The sequence below is a fragment of the Typha latifolia genome, chromosome 11 (genome assembly GCF_019914945.1).
Source record: "Typha latifolia isolate L0001 chromosome 11, TyphaL0001v2, whole genome shotgun sequence".
Taxonomy (NCBI): Eukaryota; Viridiplantae; Streptophyta; class Magnoliopsida; order Poales; family Typhaceae; genus Typha; species Typha latifolia.
In genome coordinates this window covers 1,033,726-1,056,186 of record NC_133096.1, presented here as the reverse complement: position 1 = coordinate 1,056,186, position 22,461 = coordinate 1,033,726, and the positions used below count along the sequence as shown (strand labels likewise).

Below are 22,461 nucleotides of genomic sequence, written 5' to 3'. Positions count from 1 at the left end.
GTCCAACTATGAGAATTTTGATGGATGTAGAATTCCAAAGAAGAAAACAAAAAGAAGAGAAATGAACAAAAAATAAGAGTACAAAAATTCTATTAATTGCTGTGGAAGATTCTCTGTTTGTTAAACTTATTCTATACTCTAAGTCGAATTTGAAAGAAAATGACAGCTTCCTCTTAAATTATCTCATGATGATCAATCTAATTTTAATTCTTCTCACGCATTAAGAAGTTCTTTTCAACAAGAACCTAAACTTGATTAGATTTTTATTCTTTGATGTATATTATTACTTTATTCTTAAGGTATGCACTCTATCTGTAGTAGTCTTTGCCCTTTAAAGGAGAGATAACATCCAATAATCATAATGTGCTCTTTAAAGGAGAGAAGTGTATTCCTCTCACTGGCAGTGCAATTGCTGTCAGGTTTGTGAGAGACTGTTAATGGTAATTCGACCAAAAGCCAAAGTATTAAAAACATCGATCGGATAAAGGATTTGAACATAGTCATTAAACTTCTTTTTATATAAAAAAAATTACAATTAGTGGGGCACATACTTTGCAAATATAAATTTTTTTCTTGATTATTAGATATCATAATACATATATTTTTTAAAAGTACTTGTATGGTTGCTCAAATCTAAGTTGTCAATGTCCCGCAATGACAAAGATAGTCGCAATGACTTATCTAGCTATAGTCCTAGCAAGAAACGAAGACTTACAATGTGACGTTAACTTTGAAAATGATATGGATTATAGAAATTTTGATGGATAGGGAATTCTAGGAAAGGGAACAAGAAGAGTATTGTTAATGGCTGTGGAATCCCAACATTAAAATTATACCAAGTCTCGAGAATCCCAATATTAAAATTATACCAAGTCTCGAAGGTGGATTTAGGGTTCTGAATTACTCTTACGAAGATTAAGTCAATTTAATGGCAATGATAAAAAATAAAGCGAAAGAATAATTTTAGCTAAACTCATATTTCTTCTATTATAATTATCAATAAATTATCACTCCTATTTATAGAAGTAAAAACCCTAGTGCATTGGTCCACATACAAATTATTTAATTTTCTAAAATTTAAATAATAAGATAAATCTAACTTACAAAATCAATTTGACTCGACTAACTGAGCTTATATTCATAACCGACCTGACACGGATAATAGCAAGTCGACCGAGATCTTAAGAGTTGAGGAAGAATGCAGGATAAAGGATGAGATAGTTTTAATTCATGTTTCCTCACTAATCCAAAGTCAAGAGTCAAGATCTTAATAAAAGTCTTGCAACAACATTGATGGTTAAAATAATTCGAATGAGCTAGTCCTAGCTAGAAACAAACATTTGCTATATGATATGATATTGAAAATAATTTAGACTATAAAATTTTAATGAATGTGGAACTCCAAGAAAGAAAATAAGAATAGTCATACGATACTAGAAATTGTATGGTTGCTCAAATCATAAGATAGTCTTGATGATTAGATATCACAATACATATATTTTTTAAAAGTACTTGTATGGTTGCTCAAATCTAAGTCGTCAATGTCCTGCAATGACAAAGATAGTCGCAATGACTTATCTAGCTATAGTACTAGCAAGAAATGAAGACTTACAATGTGACGTTAACTTTGAAAATGATATGGATTATAGAAATTTTGATGGATAGGGAATTCTAGGAAAGGGAACAAGAAGAGTATTGTTAATGGCTGTGGAATCCCAACATTAAAATTATACCAAGTCTCGAAGGTGGATTTAGAGTTCCGAATTATTCTTACGAAGATTAAGTCGATCTAATGGCTATAATAAAAGATAAAGGCGAAAGAATAATTTTGGCTAAATTCATATTCGTTCCACCATAATTATCAACAAATGATCACTCCTATTTATAGAAGTAAAAACCTAGTGCATTAGATCTACATACAGATTATCTAATTTTTTAAAATTTAAATAATATGATAAATTTAACTTACGAAATCAATTTGACTTGACTAACTTAGCTTACATTCATAACAGACTTGACACAAATAATAGCAAGTCGACGGATATCTGAAGAGTTGAGGAACAAAGCAGGATAAAGGATAGTTTTAAGCCATGTTTCCTCGCTAATCTAAAGTCAAGAGTCAAGATCTTAATAAAAGTCTTGCAACAACATTGATGGTTAAAATAAATTATCTCGCAACCTAGTCCTAGCTAGAAACAAACATTTGCTATATGACATGATTTTTAAAATAATTTAGACTATAAAAATTTTAATGAATGTGGAACTCAAAGAAAGGAATAGAAATTGTATTGATTTGTGAACTTCTATGAAAGGAAGGGAACAAGAAGGTAGATTAGGACAATTCTGTTAATTAATTGTTGTGGAATTTCTGCATCAAGATTCTCTTGTGTCATGACCTCCTGGTTCAAAAGAAAATGATCACAGTGACTCATAATTTTAGTTCTCGCTAGAATGAAGACTTGCAATGTGACATGACATTGAAAATGATCAGACTTATAGAAATTTTGATTGATGTAGAATTTTAGGAGAGGAAACACAAAAAAGAATATAATATTTTCCCCTAATTTTGCATTAACTAGCACATAGCACATAGATCCCATTATATATGTTCTCATTGACTAGAAAATAAGGAGATCTTCATGTCCTCTTAAAAGAGTAACCCATTGTTAATCACACAAAAGCCCCCAATTCTTTTCTTAAACCCATGAAATCTAAAATCCATGGTTTCCTTCTTTCTTTTTCTTCTGGAAGATGATCACTTCTGGACTTCACTTTATCCTCTCAACAATCCTTGGAAATAGTAGGAGGCCCAAAGTATTTTTGTTGCCTAACAGCACTGAATTTATGGATAGAATTGAAGGGAAAGTCTGCATCTGGACTTATAATGGAGATGGAATTCCATGGAAGGCAAGCGACGAAGAATACAAAAGTCACGACGGTTGTAAGACGTTAAAAATTATATTAGATTATAAAATTTTACGTAAGAGAAACAGAAAGGAGCAGGAAGGTAGAGTATGGAAATTGTATCATCCCGTCCTGCAGCTTGTGTCGTAATCTAGTCAAGTTTAACATAAAATGAGAGCCTCCTTTGAAAATTAGAAGTAATTAATAATTAATTTATTTAGTAGCAAAAAATATCATTCATCATTGTATTATGTCATTTAGCAATAAAATTAGGTTAAATTTAAAGATTATTCTTAACGATGAAGGTGATTGGATAGACTTTCCAACATATTTAGAAAAATTTAGATCGAGTTCATATTAAAAAGATATGTGAAAATATCAAATAGATATATTTTTTTAAATAGTTCCCATCTTCTAATAAACTTTTAGACCCAATAAATGAAACTTGAAGATATTTCGGAGAGATAAAAATAGAGAGGATTGGATAAGAATTCTAACACATTTAAAAAAGAACCGATTGGAATTTATATAATAAATATGAATTTTTTAAATATCTAATCTATTGTTATAAATAGAATTCAATATTTTAGTTATATCTTTAGATAAATATTTGAGTATCAAATGGTATTAAATTAAAAAAATTCTTATTAACAGTCTTATGAGCTCATATATGGTATGTGAATCTGATATAAAAATTTGTTTAGATAGAATACTAGTAAAAAAAAAAAGAGACGAGAAGAAGAATATTTAACTCGAAAATATTGAATTCTTTTTGAAAAGAACAAATTTGCATTAAATAAAAAGCATAATTATTTCTCTAAAAATGGGAAAAGTTGCAAGATGAAACTAATATCAGGTTTATCCTGCAAAATCTCCATTCAATTTGAGTCTAAGAATCAAATGCCGATAGTTAGATTCATTGCAAGATTAAATTAGTCTTAAAAAAAAAAGAGTTGTTTGGTTACGACCAGAGCCATAAGAGTAGTTATTATTTTTACTGTGATATAAAAAATTATATGTTAATTTTAGAGGGAAATTAATGATATGTTTAATTAATCCATCAAAATCTCCTTTAAACTTTGAAGTATATTTGTATTAAAATATTATTATTTAAAAAGAAAAATTCTTCAAAGCCGAATAGAGGTGATTTGGATATGGTCAACAACTCCATTCTTTAGGATGTACCAATCTTTTAGGATGTAACATTCTATACGCTACATTTTCACTATTTATAATTTGAGTCCTCTATTTTTAAGTTTTGATAAAAGAAAAAATAAGTTGTATGTTTAGGGCTATCGAAATCATCAAGTCTGCTTGTGCTCGGGTCGATTAGACTTAATCCAAGCTTAACTTGATTATGATCGCATGTAGGCTTACTCGTACTCAAGCTAATAAGGCTCCAAAGATATATATATATATATATATATATATTTCGATCTAGATCTGAAATGATTCGTTCATAAAGAAATTATAAATTTATTACGGGTAGTAGTCTTCTGAAGTCACAGATTTAATGGTTTTCGAATAAATTGATTCTAAGGTTAGAGTGAAAAAATATTGCTGTAACAGTAGAGAAAGGTCGAAATAGGATAGAAAAAAAAATACCGACATTGGATGGTCTTCAGAGAGTGGCAGAAGACCATGAGATGGTGAAGATCGGTCATGGGAAAGAGTAGCTTGTGAGAAGAGTTGTAGATTAGGTTTTAGTAACTTGGTAGGGTTTCTAAGATTATGATCTATTTCTAAGAAAGCGAAAATAATTTAATAGCTATGATTAAAAGATAAAGGCAAAATTAATATTCAGTCCACGCTCCTAATTAACCTATTACCATTCAAATTTATAAAAGTAGAGTCATAGCGGGTTGCATCCAATTTGTCATATTGGGCTTACATTCACATATGATCATTTTAATTTTAGTTTAAAAATATAAGCAAAATTAACTAACTGTACTCGACTTGGCTTAACCTAACTGTGTCAACTCTCATGGTCGGATCATAACAATATATATAGAGAGAGTAAAATCATTACATCAAAATCTAAAAGTTTATATCTACTCCACACATCAAGATGTAATTAAATTGAGATTATTTAGTTATCGAGCTTGATATAATTCAAGCTTGACTTAAGGTCGACATGGTTTGAAGTGTGCTTTATATATATATATACTCATCTGATGATGACTGTGAATGGTGAATGATTTGTTGACAAATATCTAAGAAGAATAAAAATTGTCTAAGTATTTCTTTTGTATTGCATACTATAAGCCACATTCTCTAAGCCTTATCATAGAATTTAAACTCATAATCTCTGACTTTGATACTATATATACTCATTAACTATTTTAAAATTTTAATTCGTTAGAAAAGAATAAATAATTTTTTGTATTTTATATTTGACAGATATATAAAAAGAAGAAAAAATTATCCAAGTGAACATCCTGAGGTTGAATAAATTCTTTTTCAGCCCAAAGATAGTCTATGTGCTTTCCCTGCTATGAGCTATAATACCTCACCATGAGATCCACTTGATAGTAGGATCATTCAAGATGGATTTGAGTTCTTGATCAGCAACATTGACCGGCCATCCTCGCGATCGCAATCAGGCCATTCATTCTGTAACTACACCTGTTCTTTCTCGAGAGAGAAGTGAAATTCTAATAGTGTCATAATTTAAAGTGCCGCTGAGATTTGAACTCTAAAATATTTATAAAACATGAGCCTTTTTAACCATCTGAGCACGATTGATCGTCCTGACCATTCTGCAACTACAACCTGATACTGTGATCTCTAAGCCCCTGTAGAGAATTGAGGTGCAATGGAGCACCAGGATTTCCATTTACTGATGCTTTTGTTTTCTAATGAGTGGGAGGCCATCCATGATGTATGTATTATTGACCAAAAGAGGTGACATTTTTCACAACCCACATTAAGGACTTTTGAGGATGGCATCAGCCAAAAAGCTGGGCCAGATGGTGGGATACAATTCATTTCCTCACACATGCTTCATGTCCTCTTCTGCTCCCTTAGCTCTGTTTCTCAAACCAAGCAATTTGAGGTTGGAGTTGGAGATGGAGTTGGGAGTTTGGAGTTGAGATAAGAGGCAGCTTTACTATTGTAGGTGTGATGTGATGATTCCTTTCTGGAGTTGTGTTGCAGTGCAGTGCAGTGCAGTGCAGTGGTGAATTAGAGTCACCTCATCTTTTGTTTCCACTATGTAATGTTCTCTGACAAAAACTGAAATCACTGTTTTTGTGTGGGAATAAGTGTAAAGGGTGGTAAGAATTTCAAGGCTCATTGCACTGAAAATCAAAACAACTTTTGATTTTGCAACGTCGTCACCTTAAAACTCACAAAACTTTTTATTTTCCAGGTATATTTACCCTCTGCATTTTAGACAGAGATTCATTTTTATAGTATAATTCATCATTTTATCCTCTTATGATTACATAGTATGATTGAATAAAGTTTGGATGCATCTATATTAATACCGATCGAATCTCAGATAACAAATATATTAAACATATGTATCTTTTTGTCGTAAATAATTTTCTACTTTACCCTGTGTGACAGGATTTTTCACCTGAGATCAATTAATATGGAATTCATAAATATAATAAGTAAAACTGGATTTGGTTTTATCTGCAAAGTAAAATGAAAAAAATAGATGATCCATCAAAACAAAAAACAAATTTGGTTCTTTGTGTAGATGGCCCAGCAATCGATAAATTTCTTGGTGCTTTTCTATTTTTCCAATTTCAAGATGCTGTGGATGTACCTACCTCCCTGCTAACCATGAAAGGTGATTTACCCTAAAACAACCTTTTTGTCCTCTGATTGCATAACAAATTTTCCATTTGCATGCCAAGCTTCAATTATCTTCTGAGATCCTCATGATAAATTTATCATGAACTGGACCAGTTGATCTGTTATCTTCCAGAAATGCTCCGGTATATGAAATTAATCTGCTCATCATATTATAGCTTACGTAAAACGAAAAACAAAAATAAAGCCATTCCCTGTAACACTATGAATGCTTTTTGATAAGTTAAACAAGAAATGACAGTAGACTGGATAAAGATAAGATAAAGAGGGAGTGGCGGAATCTTGTCCGTAGGCATCTTTTCCAGAAAACAGTTCCTTTTTCCAGATACAAAATGAATAAGAAATAGAGAGTTCAGTAGGTAAAATTATCTGTTTGATATGAACATAGCAGCAGATCCGATAAGGTGCCATAATAAACATGGTATAATCTCATCAACCAACTCTACTAGAGTTGGTAAGTACTTTCCTCATTATCATAAAAGTCATGAGTTCAACTCTAAGCCAAAATAATATTATAAAAAATTATTTAATAGTTTGATAGCTTTGCACGAGGTCTCTGACGGCGTTTAATTTAGAGCAATTGTTCGACGACGTATATAACTTGAAGTCTAAATTAAGCAGCTAAAAGCTTTGTGAAATCTAAGTGACTCTATATCTAGGAAGGGTTGATACTTTGTCTAACCCATATTTAGCCTATAACTCATGAATAATAAAAAAATGTATATATATGGTATAATCTAAACCTACAGTATAATAAAACAAATGAGACACTCAATGAAAAGGCAAGATATATTACCTCAGAAAAGGGCATCGAAAAATCTAATTATCCCAGCAAATAACCCAAACCCTAAACCCGAAATGTATCTTATGGGGTCATTTATCACAACCAAAAGTAAGAAACCTCAGAATAAAAACAGATAGCTTGAATGAAGTTTGATGATAAGTGCTAAGGTTCTTTAAGGTCCAATTCACACATGTAACAAGGCAATAATTGCACCCATGCCCTTTACCACTCTGTAAAGGGTCAGACATGGAACATGGAAAGAAAAGCACGAAAGAACACTTTCATCTACATGCCCTACTAACCGATTTGGCCGGCAGGGCTCCAAAGTCCATAAAAGTTTCGAACAAAGATACCATTTTGTACTACTGGAGCAAAAAAAAGAAAAAGGTTTCCAGTGCTTGAGTTGATGTTGTGCAAATTTTTCAAATGAGGCTGCTCAAAAGATTTGCTTGAAAAATAAAAAAGCATTAAATCTCACAAAGAGCAGGTCCTAAAATGTTGGATAAATCATCCAAATCAACAGGTATGCTAGTAATGCTGACAAAGATTTACCTATATGTCAGAATTCCAAAGGACTGGCAGATAACATGGGTATGCTAGTAAATTAGCAACTGGTAAACAGTATATAAAGCCCCCACACTACCACAACCCACAGTTCTATCTTCATTCTAAGTTTCTCATTTCTATGGAGAAGCAGGGCGAGAGCGCACTCCAGTTACTCCTTCCCACACCTCAAAGTCATCTTCACAGCAGCATACCTGAACTTGCAGCAGCGGCAACCAATCCTTCTGATCATCCCTACCTTGATCTGGATCTGTCGATGAGTATAGGATCACACCGACCACCATCCAAAGGGAAATCCGAGACAAGTGCAAGAAATCTGCAAGTACTGAAACAGCAAACTGCCGAGCAAATAAGAGTAGCTGCTGTGGAGAAGGCTTATGCTGAGAGAGTGAGGGAGATGACGAGGAGGGAGCTGGAACTAGCTGAAAAGGAGTTTGCGCAAGCTAGATTGTTATGGAAGAAAGCACGAGAGGAAGTGGAGAAGGTGGAGAGGATGAAAGAGATGGCCACAAGAAGAATCAGTTCCAACTCCTTGGAGATTACTTGCCACACCTGCATGAAAAGGTTTTTTCCATAGTAGAAACTGAATAGTTCTGCTATGGCAATTATACTTGCAGCTTATAATTGCAATCGCATTGTTTTTAGATGTTATTCTTTGGAGTTCATATTCTGAATGCAAAGCATTTGCTTGAATCCTTGAGAAAATATAGCCTCCTCTTGATTCCTTCCTTCCATCAAACTTTAACAAAAACCACGCATCTCAAGCTAAAATTGAAGCCCAAGAATTTGCTTTGCACAAATATAGCCCCGTGCTGGGTTTGTTGATGGAAGTGATATACTAGTTGACCTGTCTGATGTTGATGTTTATCCTTGAACTTCTAATGTAATCTGCATAGAAGCAATCATCCTCACTTGAAAACTGTGATAGAACTGCTGAAATATCTGCATGGTCATTGTCTGTGAAGATTCGTGGCACACCTGCAAATTAAGAAGCCAATGAGATAGTTAAATGGACTTGAGTAAACTAGCTGTCCAGAAAGCCTGCCCCAAAGAGACTATAGTATCTCTCTCTGCCTCAGACTATTCCAGGTGATCACAAAGCACAAGTTGGTCGTGCACTAATTCCAGATGTTCAGCTCATGGCTGCTACAAGATGGAATGTAAAGCACCATAAATGATGTTCTAACAGCACTATTATTCTACTCTCCAACACACAGTAATTGTGGTAGATGTAAAACAAATTTTATGCAGTAAAATAGTCTGCAGTAACATCATGAAGATGTCAAATAAGTGCTGAATTCAATGCACAGATAAACAGAGTAAAAGGACTACAACCATGAGACAGAAACAAAGCTAGCTGTCCAGAAACCTGTGCCAAAGAGACTAGTATCTCCCTCTGCCCCAGCCTATTCGACGTGATCATGACAGATATTAGTTGTCAGGTAATTCCAGATATTCAAACCATGGCAGGTATAATATGGATTACCATTTCCCAATAGATAGTGAAAGTCATAGATGTCAAACAAATTTTAAAATAAGATTTTCTAGATTCAATGGGACGAAATCTTATCAATTTATTTTCAACACTAAATAGCCTGTTTAAAGTGACATCCTGAAGATGTCAAACGAGTTCTGAATTTGATGCACACAGAAGCAAACAAGGTAATAAATTGTCATACAGTGCTAATGTGCTACTATTTAATGCATATTTCTGTACAAACTATAAATGCCTTATATATGAGCAAGTTTGGATCTGGCCTCATATCAGAACTTCTACACAACTTTGGAAAAAGGTCATTCGCACTTTGTTATAGTAATGCAAGATGCAATTTACTTCTCTATTTTACTGCATTTGCTACTTTGAGAGATAACGCTCTGTTGATTTTGCATACCTTTTTAAATATCTAAGACCAAATGAATAATATGGATGAACTTGCAAACTTGCAAGTCCTAACAGTTAGCACCAAGAAAATATCAGATATAGTTTAACAATCAAATTGCTCAGAAATAAAAATATATATGACCTGCTTCTAGGACAATAATATAGCTCACTAGATTAAAGGCTTGGCTGTTATTCTTTTAGAAAATAAGGAAAATCAAGTTTCAAAGAATGATACCTAAATGTGAAGCGCCCGTCACTATCTCACAAATAGTACGGACACAACATTAGAAAAAGCTGATCACAGTCAAATATAAAATCAAACAAAAAAGAAAACAAAAGAAAAATTTTAAAAATACAAAGAGAAAAAGGTAGCATGCCCGAACTGAGAAAATGTTCAATGTTCAAAAAATAATATAAGACCTTGCATACCATTACAAAATTCTCACATGATGATTCTAGAAGTTTCGATTAGTTTTGGCACCAAAGAAAACGAAACCTTTCAGAGTTTAAGTTGGTTTCATAGTTTCATTTTTTTTTCTTTCGGTTAATAATAAATATAAGAAAATAGAAAATTCTAAAAAATGCAAGAAATTTAAGGAAACAATCAAAAAATTCTAAAAATGATAGAAATTAGGTATTTATATCTAACCACACTCCCCCCCGCCCCTCTGATTAAGTCTAAATTTACTTCACCTTCTATAGTTTTATTTATGTCACTTACCCCCATATGATTATATCTAAACTGAAATTCTTATTTTTTTCATCATATTAAAAATATCATAAGTTGAATTTAAAGATACTTATTAGAAATAAAGTTGTGGGGAATTGGATAAGCTTTCCAATGCATTTAAAAATAATATCAATTAAAATCCAAATGACAAAGATATAATAAAAAAATATATTTGTTCAATATATTTGTTATATCTTATTATCATAAATTCTATCGATATTATTTCAAATGCTATGAAAGCTTATTCAATTCTCTAACTTTGTCTTAGAAAATGATCATCAAATTCGACATCAACATATAGTTTGATAAAATATGTTGAAAAAAAAGTGGCAGTTACAATTTAATCTAAGCTACAAGGGAATAAATTGACACAAATAAAATCATAGGGATAAAATGAATTTACAATTAACCACAGGGAGGTACAATGTAATTTTCCCTATAAATTAAGAGAAGTCATAAGAAAAATCTAGCACTCACATTTTATGTAGAAATAAATCAAATAATCACTACTAGTGGGATAGGAAGTAAGAAAACACCCATGTAAGATAAATACATGCCTACACACAATTTGTATTTGCATTATAAAAGTAACCAACTATGACAACAAGGAAACATTGTTTTGGAAGAGAAGGAGCAGTTCCCCAATCCCCACTTCCTTTCCTCTCTCCACTTTACTCTAGAGCAGCAAAAAGACAAAAAAACTAAAAAAGAGCAAAAATCAAAAGAGGAGATGAGCGCACAAACTATAGAGATTGTGGGGAAGAAAAAGAAGAAAATAGAGAGAGAGAGAGAGAGACCACTGGAGAGGAAGAGAATAAAAAAGGAGAGAAGGCCACAGGTGGGTTTTAATAGGGCTAGGTCACGGTTAGGAAAGCAAAAAAAAGGTAGTCTCCAACTCAAAAGCATACTCCATCACGAGGCATTTTAATTTTTAAGTTAATCGGGTCAGATCCAGGTTAAACAATTCACAATAGCTTCATTTCGCCCACTTTGTGTGAAATGCGATCTGTTTCGACTGAAACTAACAAGTTTCAGCCAGTAACTACTGTGTGCACCCGATCCATATCACCTGATTTTTGGGATTGAGCCGATCCCGATCCATTTCAGCCAAAATAGATATATTTTGGCTGAGATTTCAAACCATGACTTTGACCCTAAAGAGAAGTTTCAAACATGTGAAATGAATATATAAAGCGTCAACATGGTAGCAAAAGATAACAGAGAATTGTTTGCTCGACAAATCTTCTCTACCTTAACCATGATTACAAGTTTCAAGAAAAATGTTATGCATATCCTCATAACCAAAAAAAACTGAAATCCAGGACCGTCAACAAATCACCAAACCATCCAAGGTAAAACTTTCTGGGATCATCCAACACTACTCACTATAGAAAGACAATATAATGAATAGACAATTAATCAAACAAATAATCAACTTGAAAAATCATGTATGGAATTATTGAATACTATGAGGCTATAGAATCCAAGGTTCGAAAAATCGGGATCGGGATCGGGATCGGGATCAGCCTTCCGAGAAAACGATAAATATCAACCGGATCGGTCGTATCTGTCGCGTGGATCGGATCGAATTTTTTTAATTACATAAATTTTAAATATTATTTAAAAATACAGAAAAATTTCTAAAAATTTATAAAACATGACAAAAAAAAATAATTATTCACATGTGAGCCTTAAAAATTAAACAAAAGTACTAACTTACTCAAAAGTCAAACGTCGATGAATACCGAGTTGGCTCTCATAAATCTCTGTGGTCGTCATCATAATCACAATAAGTTTGAAAATAATGATGTCTAAGATCTGGTGCTCCAAAGGAGAATAATAATCAATATGTAGATCTTGTGTCTGAGGATACTGAGGAGGATAATAATTAGCATATGGATCATGTGATTGTTCTAAACAATGAATACTTGATGAACCATAGTTCGTTAGAGTTCGTTGGAGTGAGATTTGCATCGCCGGAGTTCGTCAAAGTTCGTTGGAGCTAGATCTCTCCGTTAGAAAGTGAGAGTGAGAATAAAAGAAGAAAGAAGTGAAAGAGAGAGAGTGAGAAGAAAAGAGTAAAGAGAAAAAAGGAAAGAGCTCGGGAACATCAATAATTGATGTCTCGGAGTTGGATTCGAGTCAGATCCATAATGGATCTGGCCCAGTTTGATCAAAATCGGCCGATCCTGGCTGATTCCAATCATTTGACTGGGATCGGCCATGGATCGGGATTGGGTCTGGCCAATCCGACAAACCTTGGTAGAATCAAGATTTGCGAAAATCTATCTAAGAGGCTACCAGACTAATACCCTAGTAGGCATCAAAAGAAAAAAAGAAAGATTATATAGGATTACTCCATAGTAAGAACAAATGATAGTTGAAGACAAAATATACCTGCATCAAAGGATTTCCATAAAGATTAATATACGATTCTTATAAATGTTCCTATTTTTGTTATAATCAAGGAAACAGTATAAGCAATCTCATGATGCTATAAACTCAACTTTGCAAATTGCAAATGATAGCAACAGATGAACGACATAGAAACTACACCACAGTGCAACACTTACCATAAGTAAGATGACAAGAATATGGAGAGTAATTAACAAAGTTTTGAGGAAGAAAATAAAACCATAAAATGGAGACACAATCAGAAAACTCAAAGACATCATGGTTCTATACTTCTGGAGACAAGAGGGAAAAAGGGATAAGAAAAGACTAAATGAGAAATATAATGAATGAAAAGAAGAACTGCATCAAGGAGAAAAATTGTCAGCATCCTAGAGGACAGGCTATACGCCATTATAAACAAATAGATGCTTATGAGTTATGACAGTAATGCCTCTCAATATTTACATATATATATATACATAAGAATGAAAGGAGGGGCATAAAAATTCATCAGAAACGGTATGCGTACTGATTACAATAAGTTATTAAATTGTACTAAATTTAAGAGCAATTCACATGACTTAATCTAGATCAAGTTTGCAAGTCAAAGTTAGATAAGCCAACACAATTTGGAAACCCCAGGAGTTGCTTACTCCAACCGAAGATTAACCAAGCAACAATATGGAGGCTCATATCAAGTGCAGAAATAGAATTCCACTCCATGATTACATAGGTAAAAGCTAATTGTGACAAAACATCTATGGACAATTTTTGCATGCTATTCGAGTCAAAACCATAAGGACCAATAGTGAAATAAAATCATCTTAATTATAACACATAATTATTAAGTACCTTTGAAAACATCAGATAAAATAAGTTTGAAGCAAAATTCCACTCCACAGACCTTCCAATTTATGTCCTATTCTAGCTTGTACTTTCAAGTGAGATATGACTTTATATCTAACATAGTAACAGGAAAAAAGGATCTTGACATAAATCTACAATTACTGGTAGATTTTTTTCTTTACATACAACAGTGGAGAGTAGTCAAGAAGATTGGACCATTGCTCATATTGCAAGGCATCTTTCTTATTTCCTTTAGGTCAATGAAGAATAGAATAACAAGTTGCCTGCTATCAAGAGTAAAAAGTAATAACAACTTAATTTAACTGATTCCTCTTAATTGCATTAACAATTTTACAGCTATGCGATCTATCTTTTCAAATTTGTCCGCTTTGTTTACCATGATCACATTTCACAGTCAAACAACAAATTATATATGAAACTTTATTACTCTATGTTCTTTTAATACCGACAATTGATTTCCAGATTAGCAATGGATATACCATATCATAACAAAACAGATATTGTAATAGGAAAATGGTAAAAAGTAAAGAAAATCAAACTCACTGAACACAAAAAAGCATGGATATAAGTTTTGGTCAATCCCAATTCCACTTCAGGTCGGTTGCTGAACGATTGGCCAAAACCCAACCCATATCAGGTTGTTTTGGCTTTCGGGCATTTCGGGACGAAATAATCCGTAAAGAATGGGTCCAGATTTGGATGATCTGACCCGGACCTGATCCGAGGACATCAATTAAATTGATGTCCCCAAGGTTGAGCCCTCCTTTCTCCTTTTCTTTCTTCTTTTTTCTTCTCTGCTCTCTCTCTCCGACAAGGTCGTATACTCTGGAAAACCCTCTCTTTCTCTCTCTACTGCCCTCTCTCTCGCTCCCTTTCTTCCTCCTTCTCTCTCCCTTTCTCTCTCCCTCTCTCTATATGTTGCTACAGCAACAGAGAGAAGAGAGAGAGATTGGGAGAGAGACAATGGGGGAGTGAGAGAGAGAGAGAGAGAGCGGGGAAAGAGAGAAAGACAAGCAAGAGAAGGTGACGGTGGCGGCAGCAATAGAGAGACAGTGGCGGGGAAAGAGAGAAGGGAGAAAGTAGAGAGAGTAGAGAGGAGCAGCATCATAGAGAGAGAGAGGGATAGTTTAAGAGAATTGGAGATTATTTTATTTCTTTTTAGTTTAAGACTTTATATGTGAATAATTTATATTTTAAGTTTTTTTTCCTAAATTGTTAATATTTTCTGCATTTTGAAATAAAATTTTATGTTATTAAGTAGTTTGATATCTAAACAGTAGAAGCATTGTTAGTTTGGGCCGTCAATTTTGATTTCTACACCAATACTCAGAACCTCAAAAAAAAGTGTTGGATGCACTTGTTTTAACATATAACCTTATATTATTTTCAGACAATAATGCACCAAAGTGCTCAGAAATTACATAGAGGCTTGACTTATTGTAGGAACCAAAGTAGGTGTTAAGAACCAATGATGGCTTCCATCAATGAGATATGAAGGGGAACTCACCAGATAATGATTTCTTCCCTTGCCAAACGTGCAAGGGACAAACCACAGAAATGTTGTTTGTCCCCCAAACAAAGCTCTAAGCTCCAAAGTTTTAAAGGATATAGTTGTGTATACTCTGGTGAAACATCTCAATCAAAAACATAACCATTGCGCTCTAGAATTTAAATCCTACTTAGAACAAGTAAATCCCTTGTGCTCATAGCAGCTTGTAATGGAACTCATTTCCAAGGCATGTATGAGGTCCCAAGGAACAGGGCGCCCTATCATTTTCGGCATTCCCTAGGTAGAAATCTACAAAAGGCTAAAAAGTATTCCAGAGAATGTGGAATCCACATTTACTCCATTAGATATCAAAATGATACAATAATACTTACATTCCAAATATATCAGCACATATAGATTTATAGACAATTTTAATGTGCTGGCACAAAGAAGCAGTAAATTCAATATTATCTAAATTGACCAATAAATATCTTAAGCAGTTATTAGCTAGTTGTGAAACCATCATCAACAAAGATCTGTGTTAGGGTGGAGAGTTTAGTATGTGAGTTCACTGTATGGTAAACAATGAATAATTTCAGACTCTTGATCAAGCAAAACAGCTACTCATTCAGGATATAGCAACAGTTTACTCAATTATTTTGCTTAGATATCAAACTCACCATGAAAGCATTCCCTTGCTTCCGCAGCCATTAGCACAATGTCACCACTGCGAAGGAACATGGCTATCGGGCTATCATCTCTAGACTTTCCTCCCAAGAGAAATATTGCTTTGCATCCCAGGCTACGAAAGAAGAAACAAAAAATCATTTAGGTGTCGGAATAGTCAATATAGAAGCTTAACATACAGGAGGAACAGAACACAATACCTTACGCTTACAATTGGTTTAGTCCAGTCTACTTCCATGTCATCAAGGTGACCCCCAAGCATATCACCTGTGAAATTAAAAGAATCCATTTGGTTCACTAAATTAAAGTAAACAACAGGTATTACTTAATTCCAGCAGATTACTCATAAACATAGTGGATTTACCAACTATAAGAACATTTTGTAGTTATGGCCTTATGGGTATTAAAATTAGTACAAGCAGTAGACTTGAAAATATCTTACATACTTGGACCAAAATAGTTGACTATTGCAGCTTCTGGGTGGAACTCTCCAGACGACAAGGCAGGAACTGCCATTTTCTTTGCTAGCAAAGAGAGAGCATCTGGTATCTTGTTATGCGGAAGAGACACATCATAGTTGCGCTGAGACAGTGCAAAAGGATAAAGGATCACGAACAGTAATGTGAAGTAAATAAACAATAAAACTGACATCAGATACTGATTGTGATCGAATATCACTATATCTTTCCAAAAAGGCAAGTAATTACTGATTGTGATCGAATAGGACTAGTAATCGGATATCAGTTTTCCAAAAGACAACCGTTGTGATAAAGTAGAATAAAACCTCGCAGGTTCAAGTTGCCTAGTATGAAGAAAATATTAGAGGCAATAAAATTCTAGGTGTGTCAAATGAAGGACATCTAGCTAGAACTCTTACAAGAGGTACTATTCAGAAGAACAGAACATTATGATTTTATTTCATCTAATATCCAATAACTGCAAATCCTTTTCTCTTTTTGCCGTTGTTCAAATAAACTATATAACACATCAGCACGCATCTGTTCATACAAGATATAAATACTTGTTCACATGACTTCAACTCGATAAAGTATATCCAACTTTTTTAAAAGGAAATTTGCATTTAACACCCTACCAAAGTCCGATTTGATCCAGGTGACCGATACGGCCGACCTACCAATACATATCGTTTTTTCAAAAGGTCAATCCCAATTTTTGTAACTTTGGTTTTATGTTGTAGAGGAGATGATTTTTTAGTGTGAAAGTGGGTTTTAGACTAGGTAAGCGTATTTTAGTAATGTCCTTAAGTGTAGTTAACTTAACCTAAAACTTTTGTTAAGTTTAGTTAGTGGATCTAACATAGGGTGTGTTTTGCAAATATTTGATAAAATGCAAGGTGTGATTTGCAAATATCGAAAATAAAGGGTGTAAACTACAAATCCGTGAAAAGATAGAATGCTAAATGCAAATTTAAATGATTAAAAATCTCATGAAGTAGCTAGTTATCAGCTGCCATATTATGGCAATGATCCTAGGTTGCTGACTCATGAACATTAGCAGCCCCATGAGCCATGAGAAAATAGAATAGATTGTGCTCGGTCCCCGTCCATACCGAATGACCAACAGTGCATGGACAAGATATAATCAAAAGACCCAAATGGGGAAAGTCAAAGCCCTAGATCTTAAGAAGAACTCATATTGTGGGTATTTGATAGAGAAGAAGGTCCCTTTGGGTGGTTTCAAATGATTTAGGACTCAAGAATCTCTTTATCTTTCTTTCACACTGTGTTGAAGATCAATGTGAAGACAAGCAGATAGGGAGAATGAGCAGTTTGAGATGTGAGATAGGGAGAACACTGTGAGAAGAAGAATTTATCAGTGACATGAAATTCGGGCATGAGAATGGCGTAGAGATTTAGCGAAAATATCTATCAAGTAATTCTAGCTTTATATGTCATTAGCTTATGGTTAAATTAATGGATGATGTTTCATATATTTTACTATTGTACCATCGTTGCATCAAATAGAAGAGTTGACCGACCGGTTTAAGTTGTACATGTGGACGTACATGTTCAAAAATATAAATAAAGAAGTACAGAACATGATCTGTTTAGCAGTCCGGTTAGATGAGTCAATTGGTTTAACCCTTTTAAGCTAAACTTAAACATGTAGTCCTCCTTTTCATATCGTTGACATGTTGGACAACAAATTGCTATCTCTAACTTTTACACATGACCTATTCCAACAAAGTGAGATTAAATTTGGTTAATAGCCTAATACCCTAAAATAATACCAATAACCCTAGTGGAAGTTTTCTATTCAACTCATATAACTGATAACAAATAGAGAGGTGCACAAAAGCAAAAGAATAAGGAGCATTGAACTCTTGTTAGTTTAACAAAGAAAATAAGATAGACTAGCAGATGTACCTGTGACCAGTCAAACTGTAACCCAAGGGTGCTCCAACGAAGTTTCTGCAAGAGAACTGATGCTGCTACAGATTTGCAAGACTGCTTGCCACACATGTTAGCACCTTCATAAAATAGGAATTTACGAGAATGTAAAATGTTTTCACTATTCTTCAGATCATGGTCCACAAGTTTATCCGTATTTTCTGTTTCAATCAAAACCTTCTGACTTCGGACAGCATTGAATAAGTCCAAGATAGGGCCATATATAGCAGTAAGATTGGTCCTATTGGGAGGCTGAGGAAAGGTTGTTAAACTTTCCTGAATCCAGTGGCATTGTTCCTCAATAGTCAGTGCGCTGGGAATGAAGAAAAAACCTACAAAAAGAAAAAAGAAAAAAGAAAGAAAGCCAAAATATATAAGCTACATTACATTATAGTGAAACCAATACTTGTTTAACCCACGAACAGCACCAAATTTTTCATCAAACATATAATATCATTAATATCAAAAATCCCAACAACTTCAAAGAGATTGTTAGAGATGTTAAATTCAGAAAAAGAAATCAAAGAAAACATCCAAAATTTGGTGGGATAAAATTCCACCAAATTTGAGTATCCAAATGTACGGATTAGATTAACCTAGATGCTCAACATATAATAAATTTCTAGTTGCATAAGAATAAACACACGAAGCCGTGATTTGTCTTTCCTGCCTAATATCCCCTAATTCCCTTGACACGAACCCCCGCTTAAATCACTAGAAAATCCTCATAAATTCCGAATATTTCTACGCATCCTTGCTAAAACTTTCACAAATATCACACTAACCAACCAAACCACATTGTTCAATCTATACAAATACGAATAATTCTCAACAAACATAACAACAAGCATCATCAGAACAACCAAACAGAGCATCCAGCCATTACCAGGCCGATCTTTGAAACAGAACACGGGAAGATCGAATCCAGGACAATCGAACTCCACGATCCCGGGAGGAAGACCTTCGCCGCGCTCGAAGGAATCGAGAACGGCCCGGAAATCGACGACATCGGAGAGATCGGTAGGTTTGATACCATTCTTCTTCCTGCGATTAAGCCCAACAAATTAGGGCAAGGAAAGGACGTTTACCTGGAAAACCCTAACGAGAAATTAAGAGGGTTAGGGTTTTAAGGGCATTCGGACCTGGACTTGGGGAGCTGTGATTTGTAGAGCTTGTATTGCTTCTCCGCTCTTCGGAAGGCGGTGCGCTCCGAGTCCGACGTGGTGGTCTCGGCGCCGTACATTGCTGCCGTCGTCGTATTCCTGGATACCTTCGGGAGAATCACAGTTAAAAAAAAAACCCGTCGGCGTTGGACTTCTAGCGGATTTTATTTCTTCCAGGGATTTTTATGAGAAGTGGCTCTCGTGGTTCTGATGATTGGATGATTACGCGGCGTTTTGCATTTGGCGCGCTGCGTATTTATTTTTTTAAGAGATGTTTACATAATTGCCCCTAAATTTTTTTAAAATATTATAATTGCTACTGAAATTTTTGTACGATATTAAAAATATTATTTAAACTTTTAACTAATCACAATTAAAACTAAATTTAGATTTTAAAAAAAGACTATTTTACCTTTATATAGATTATATAAAATGCTCCAGAAACTATTTAAGTACTTTATGCAATATCACAATTCTTTTTAATACAAGACAAAAATTATTTATAAATATTCTATGTGTTATAAACTTCAATATTCTAATTATTTATGTGTTTGTCAGAAATATTTCATTAAAAACTATTATAATTGTAATTGTTAAAAAGTCAAAAGCATTTAGTGACCATTATGATATTTTAAAGAATATAATAGTAATTATAAAATTTTGAATGATTTTATAATTATATAAAAATCCTATTCTTAATGGATATTTTAAGTTCAGTTTAGGATGTTTTTAAAATTTTAAAAGTAAAAAATGCAAAGTAGATTATTGGCTCTAGCAAGCTTTGCTAAGGTTTTTGACTCTTCTTCTTCTCTCCTCGAGGGCCTCTCCTCATCACTAGTAGTCTTCCCACTCTCCTCTCTTAGCTATTTCGGCTAGGAGAAGGAAAGAAGTTTATTCTCCTTTTGTTAGAGTCCTATTTTCCTCTTCTTTTCTCTCCTTCCTCTTTTCTCTTATCTTTCATATTTGCCCCTTCCCCATCTCTAAGATATCTGATCTCATCTCATCTCTTTCATTTGCATTGCCTGGGAGAACCCACTCATCTACGTGTGTAACCACCTCGTTGATCTCATCCCATCATGCATTTCTCATGTCATCTATCTTGCCTCTAGCATCCTTCACCACGGCAACATCTTTTGATTATGGATGTCCAACCCAGTTTAGGGATAGGGTAGCCTAAGCTGCCCATCACCTATTGCCATCCTCCATCTATTATGTTTCCCTCTACGCTCTAGTGACCGCATCGCTCCTCAAACCCAATCCAATTACTATATTTGCCACTGTAGCAGTTGTCGATGTCAACAGTAGCATTGTTAAGAATGGAAACACAAGAGTAATGAGTTCTCAACAATTCTAATAGAATCGCTAAATTTTCTCTTCATTCTCTCCCTTAAATTAGTTACCAACTACAACTAGTTTAATTCAAGAACTTGACAGATCCCAACTGATTTCGAAACTTCTGAAATGCATCCACTATCAAGAACTTTGTCATCACATCTGCTAGCTGATCTTGTGTTCGACAATAAACCAATTCAACTACTCTTTCTCGTGTGAGATCACGAAGAAGATGAAGATGTAAACGCACATTAATGTGCTTGCTTCGACCATGTATCACAGAATTTTTTGACAACTTAATTGTGGAACCATGTTTATCGCAGTTCAATTTTTCCTTTCTGCTACTCTATTTTGCTGTGGAGTATTCGCTGCAGTCAATTGCCTCTTGATGCCATGCTCTGTGCAGAACTCATTGAACTCAAGTGATATGAACTCTCCTCTTTGACCTGTTCTCAAACATTTAATATATTTTCCTACTTCTTTCTCAACACAATTTTTAAAATGTTTGAACATACTTAATGCTTCAGATTTCTCTACTGAAAAATAAGTCAACGTTTGTCTAGTAAAGTCATCAATAAAGCATATAACGTACCTCTTCTTGATGTTAGAAGTGGGAGAGATTGGCGGGCAGAGATCTGCATGAACAAGCTAAAACTTTTCTGTAGCCCTCCAAGTGCTCTTTTTTGGGATTGGGTCTCTATGTTGCTTCCCAATCATGTAGTTTGCACACACGGTTGTTGAAGTCTTGAACTAAGGTAACCTATGCACCATCTTCTTAAACTGGAGAGTTCTCCACCACTTGTAGCTCAAATGCCGATAATGATAATGCCTTAAAAGTATCATATCTTGTGTAGAGGTGTAGAGGCAAGCTCGCTTCCGTGGTAATTCTTGTACTCGCAACGCAAAAATCTGATTTCCTGACATCTCTATCCGCATTATAAGCCCTTTCTCTAGATGATATATCTTGAGCATTCCTTGTTGGATGAGGATCACCAACCTTTTTTCTTGTAGTTGACCAATGCTCAACATATTGTTCTTTAGTTCAAGCACAAAAAATACTTCACTAGTAACATGTGTAAAGACACTTACTTTTAATCTCACATTTCCTTTTCCCAACACATCTATCCTTACTTTGTTTCCTAGCTTTACCATTTGTCTTAAGCCTCATCCAGATTAGAGAACAAACTCTTGTAATTGTACATGTCATTACTAAATCCAGAGTCTAAGAACCAGACATCTTTCCTTCAAGCACCATGGACATTCAAATTTAAAATGTCCAAGCTTGTGGCACTTAAAGCATTCCACTGTTACTTTATTGTAGAGTTGCGATCTCCCTCTTTTGTTACGAACGGGCTTGATCTAATCTGTAACGGTTCTGGACCGGTTTGAGGATGTGATTTTCAAAAGAAATTTTGAAGGATCTAGCCGTTAG

The 22,461-nt window shown here is 34.2% G+C and overlaps 2 protein-coding genes across 2 annotated transcripts; one reads left to right on the top strand and one right to left on the bottom strand.

Moving 5' to 3' along the window:
- Nucleotides 1-7,954: 7,954 nt before the first annotated feature.
- Nucleotides 7,955-19,873, bottom strand: LOC140797555 (DNA N(6)-methyladenine demethylase ALKBH1A). Its single transcript, XM_073151107.1, has 7 exons — nt 19,677-19,873; nt 19,421-19,578; nt 18,511-18,866; nt 16,570-16,705; nt 16,324-16,390; nt 16,117-16,238; nt 7,955-9,052 (listed from the first exon to the last, which is right to left on the bottom strand). Exons 1-7 carry the CDS (start codon nt 19,775-19,777, stop codon nt 8,913-8,915), a joined length of 1,080 nt encoding a protein of 359 aa, XP_073007208.1. The 5' UTR covers nt 19,778-19,873; the 3' UTR covers nt 7,955-8,912.
- On the top strand, nt 8,196-8,747 carry LOC140797691 (protein indeterminate-domain 14-like). Its single transcript, XM_073151326.1, has 2 exons — nt 8,196-8,638; nt 8,720-8,747. Exons 1-2 carry the CDS (start codon nt 8,196-8,198, stop codon nt 8,745-8,747), a joined length of 471 nt encoding a protein of 156 aa, XP_073007427.1.
- Nucleotides 19,874-22,461: the final 2,588 nt, after the last annotated feature.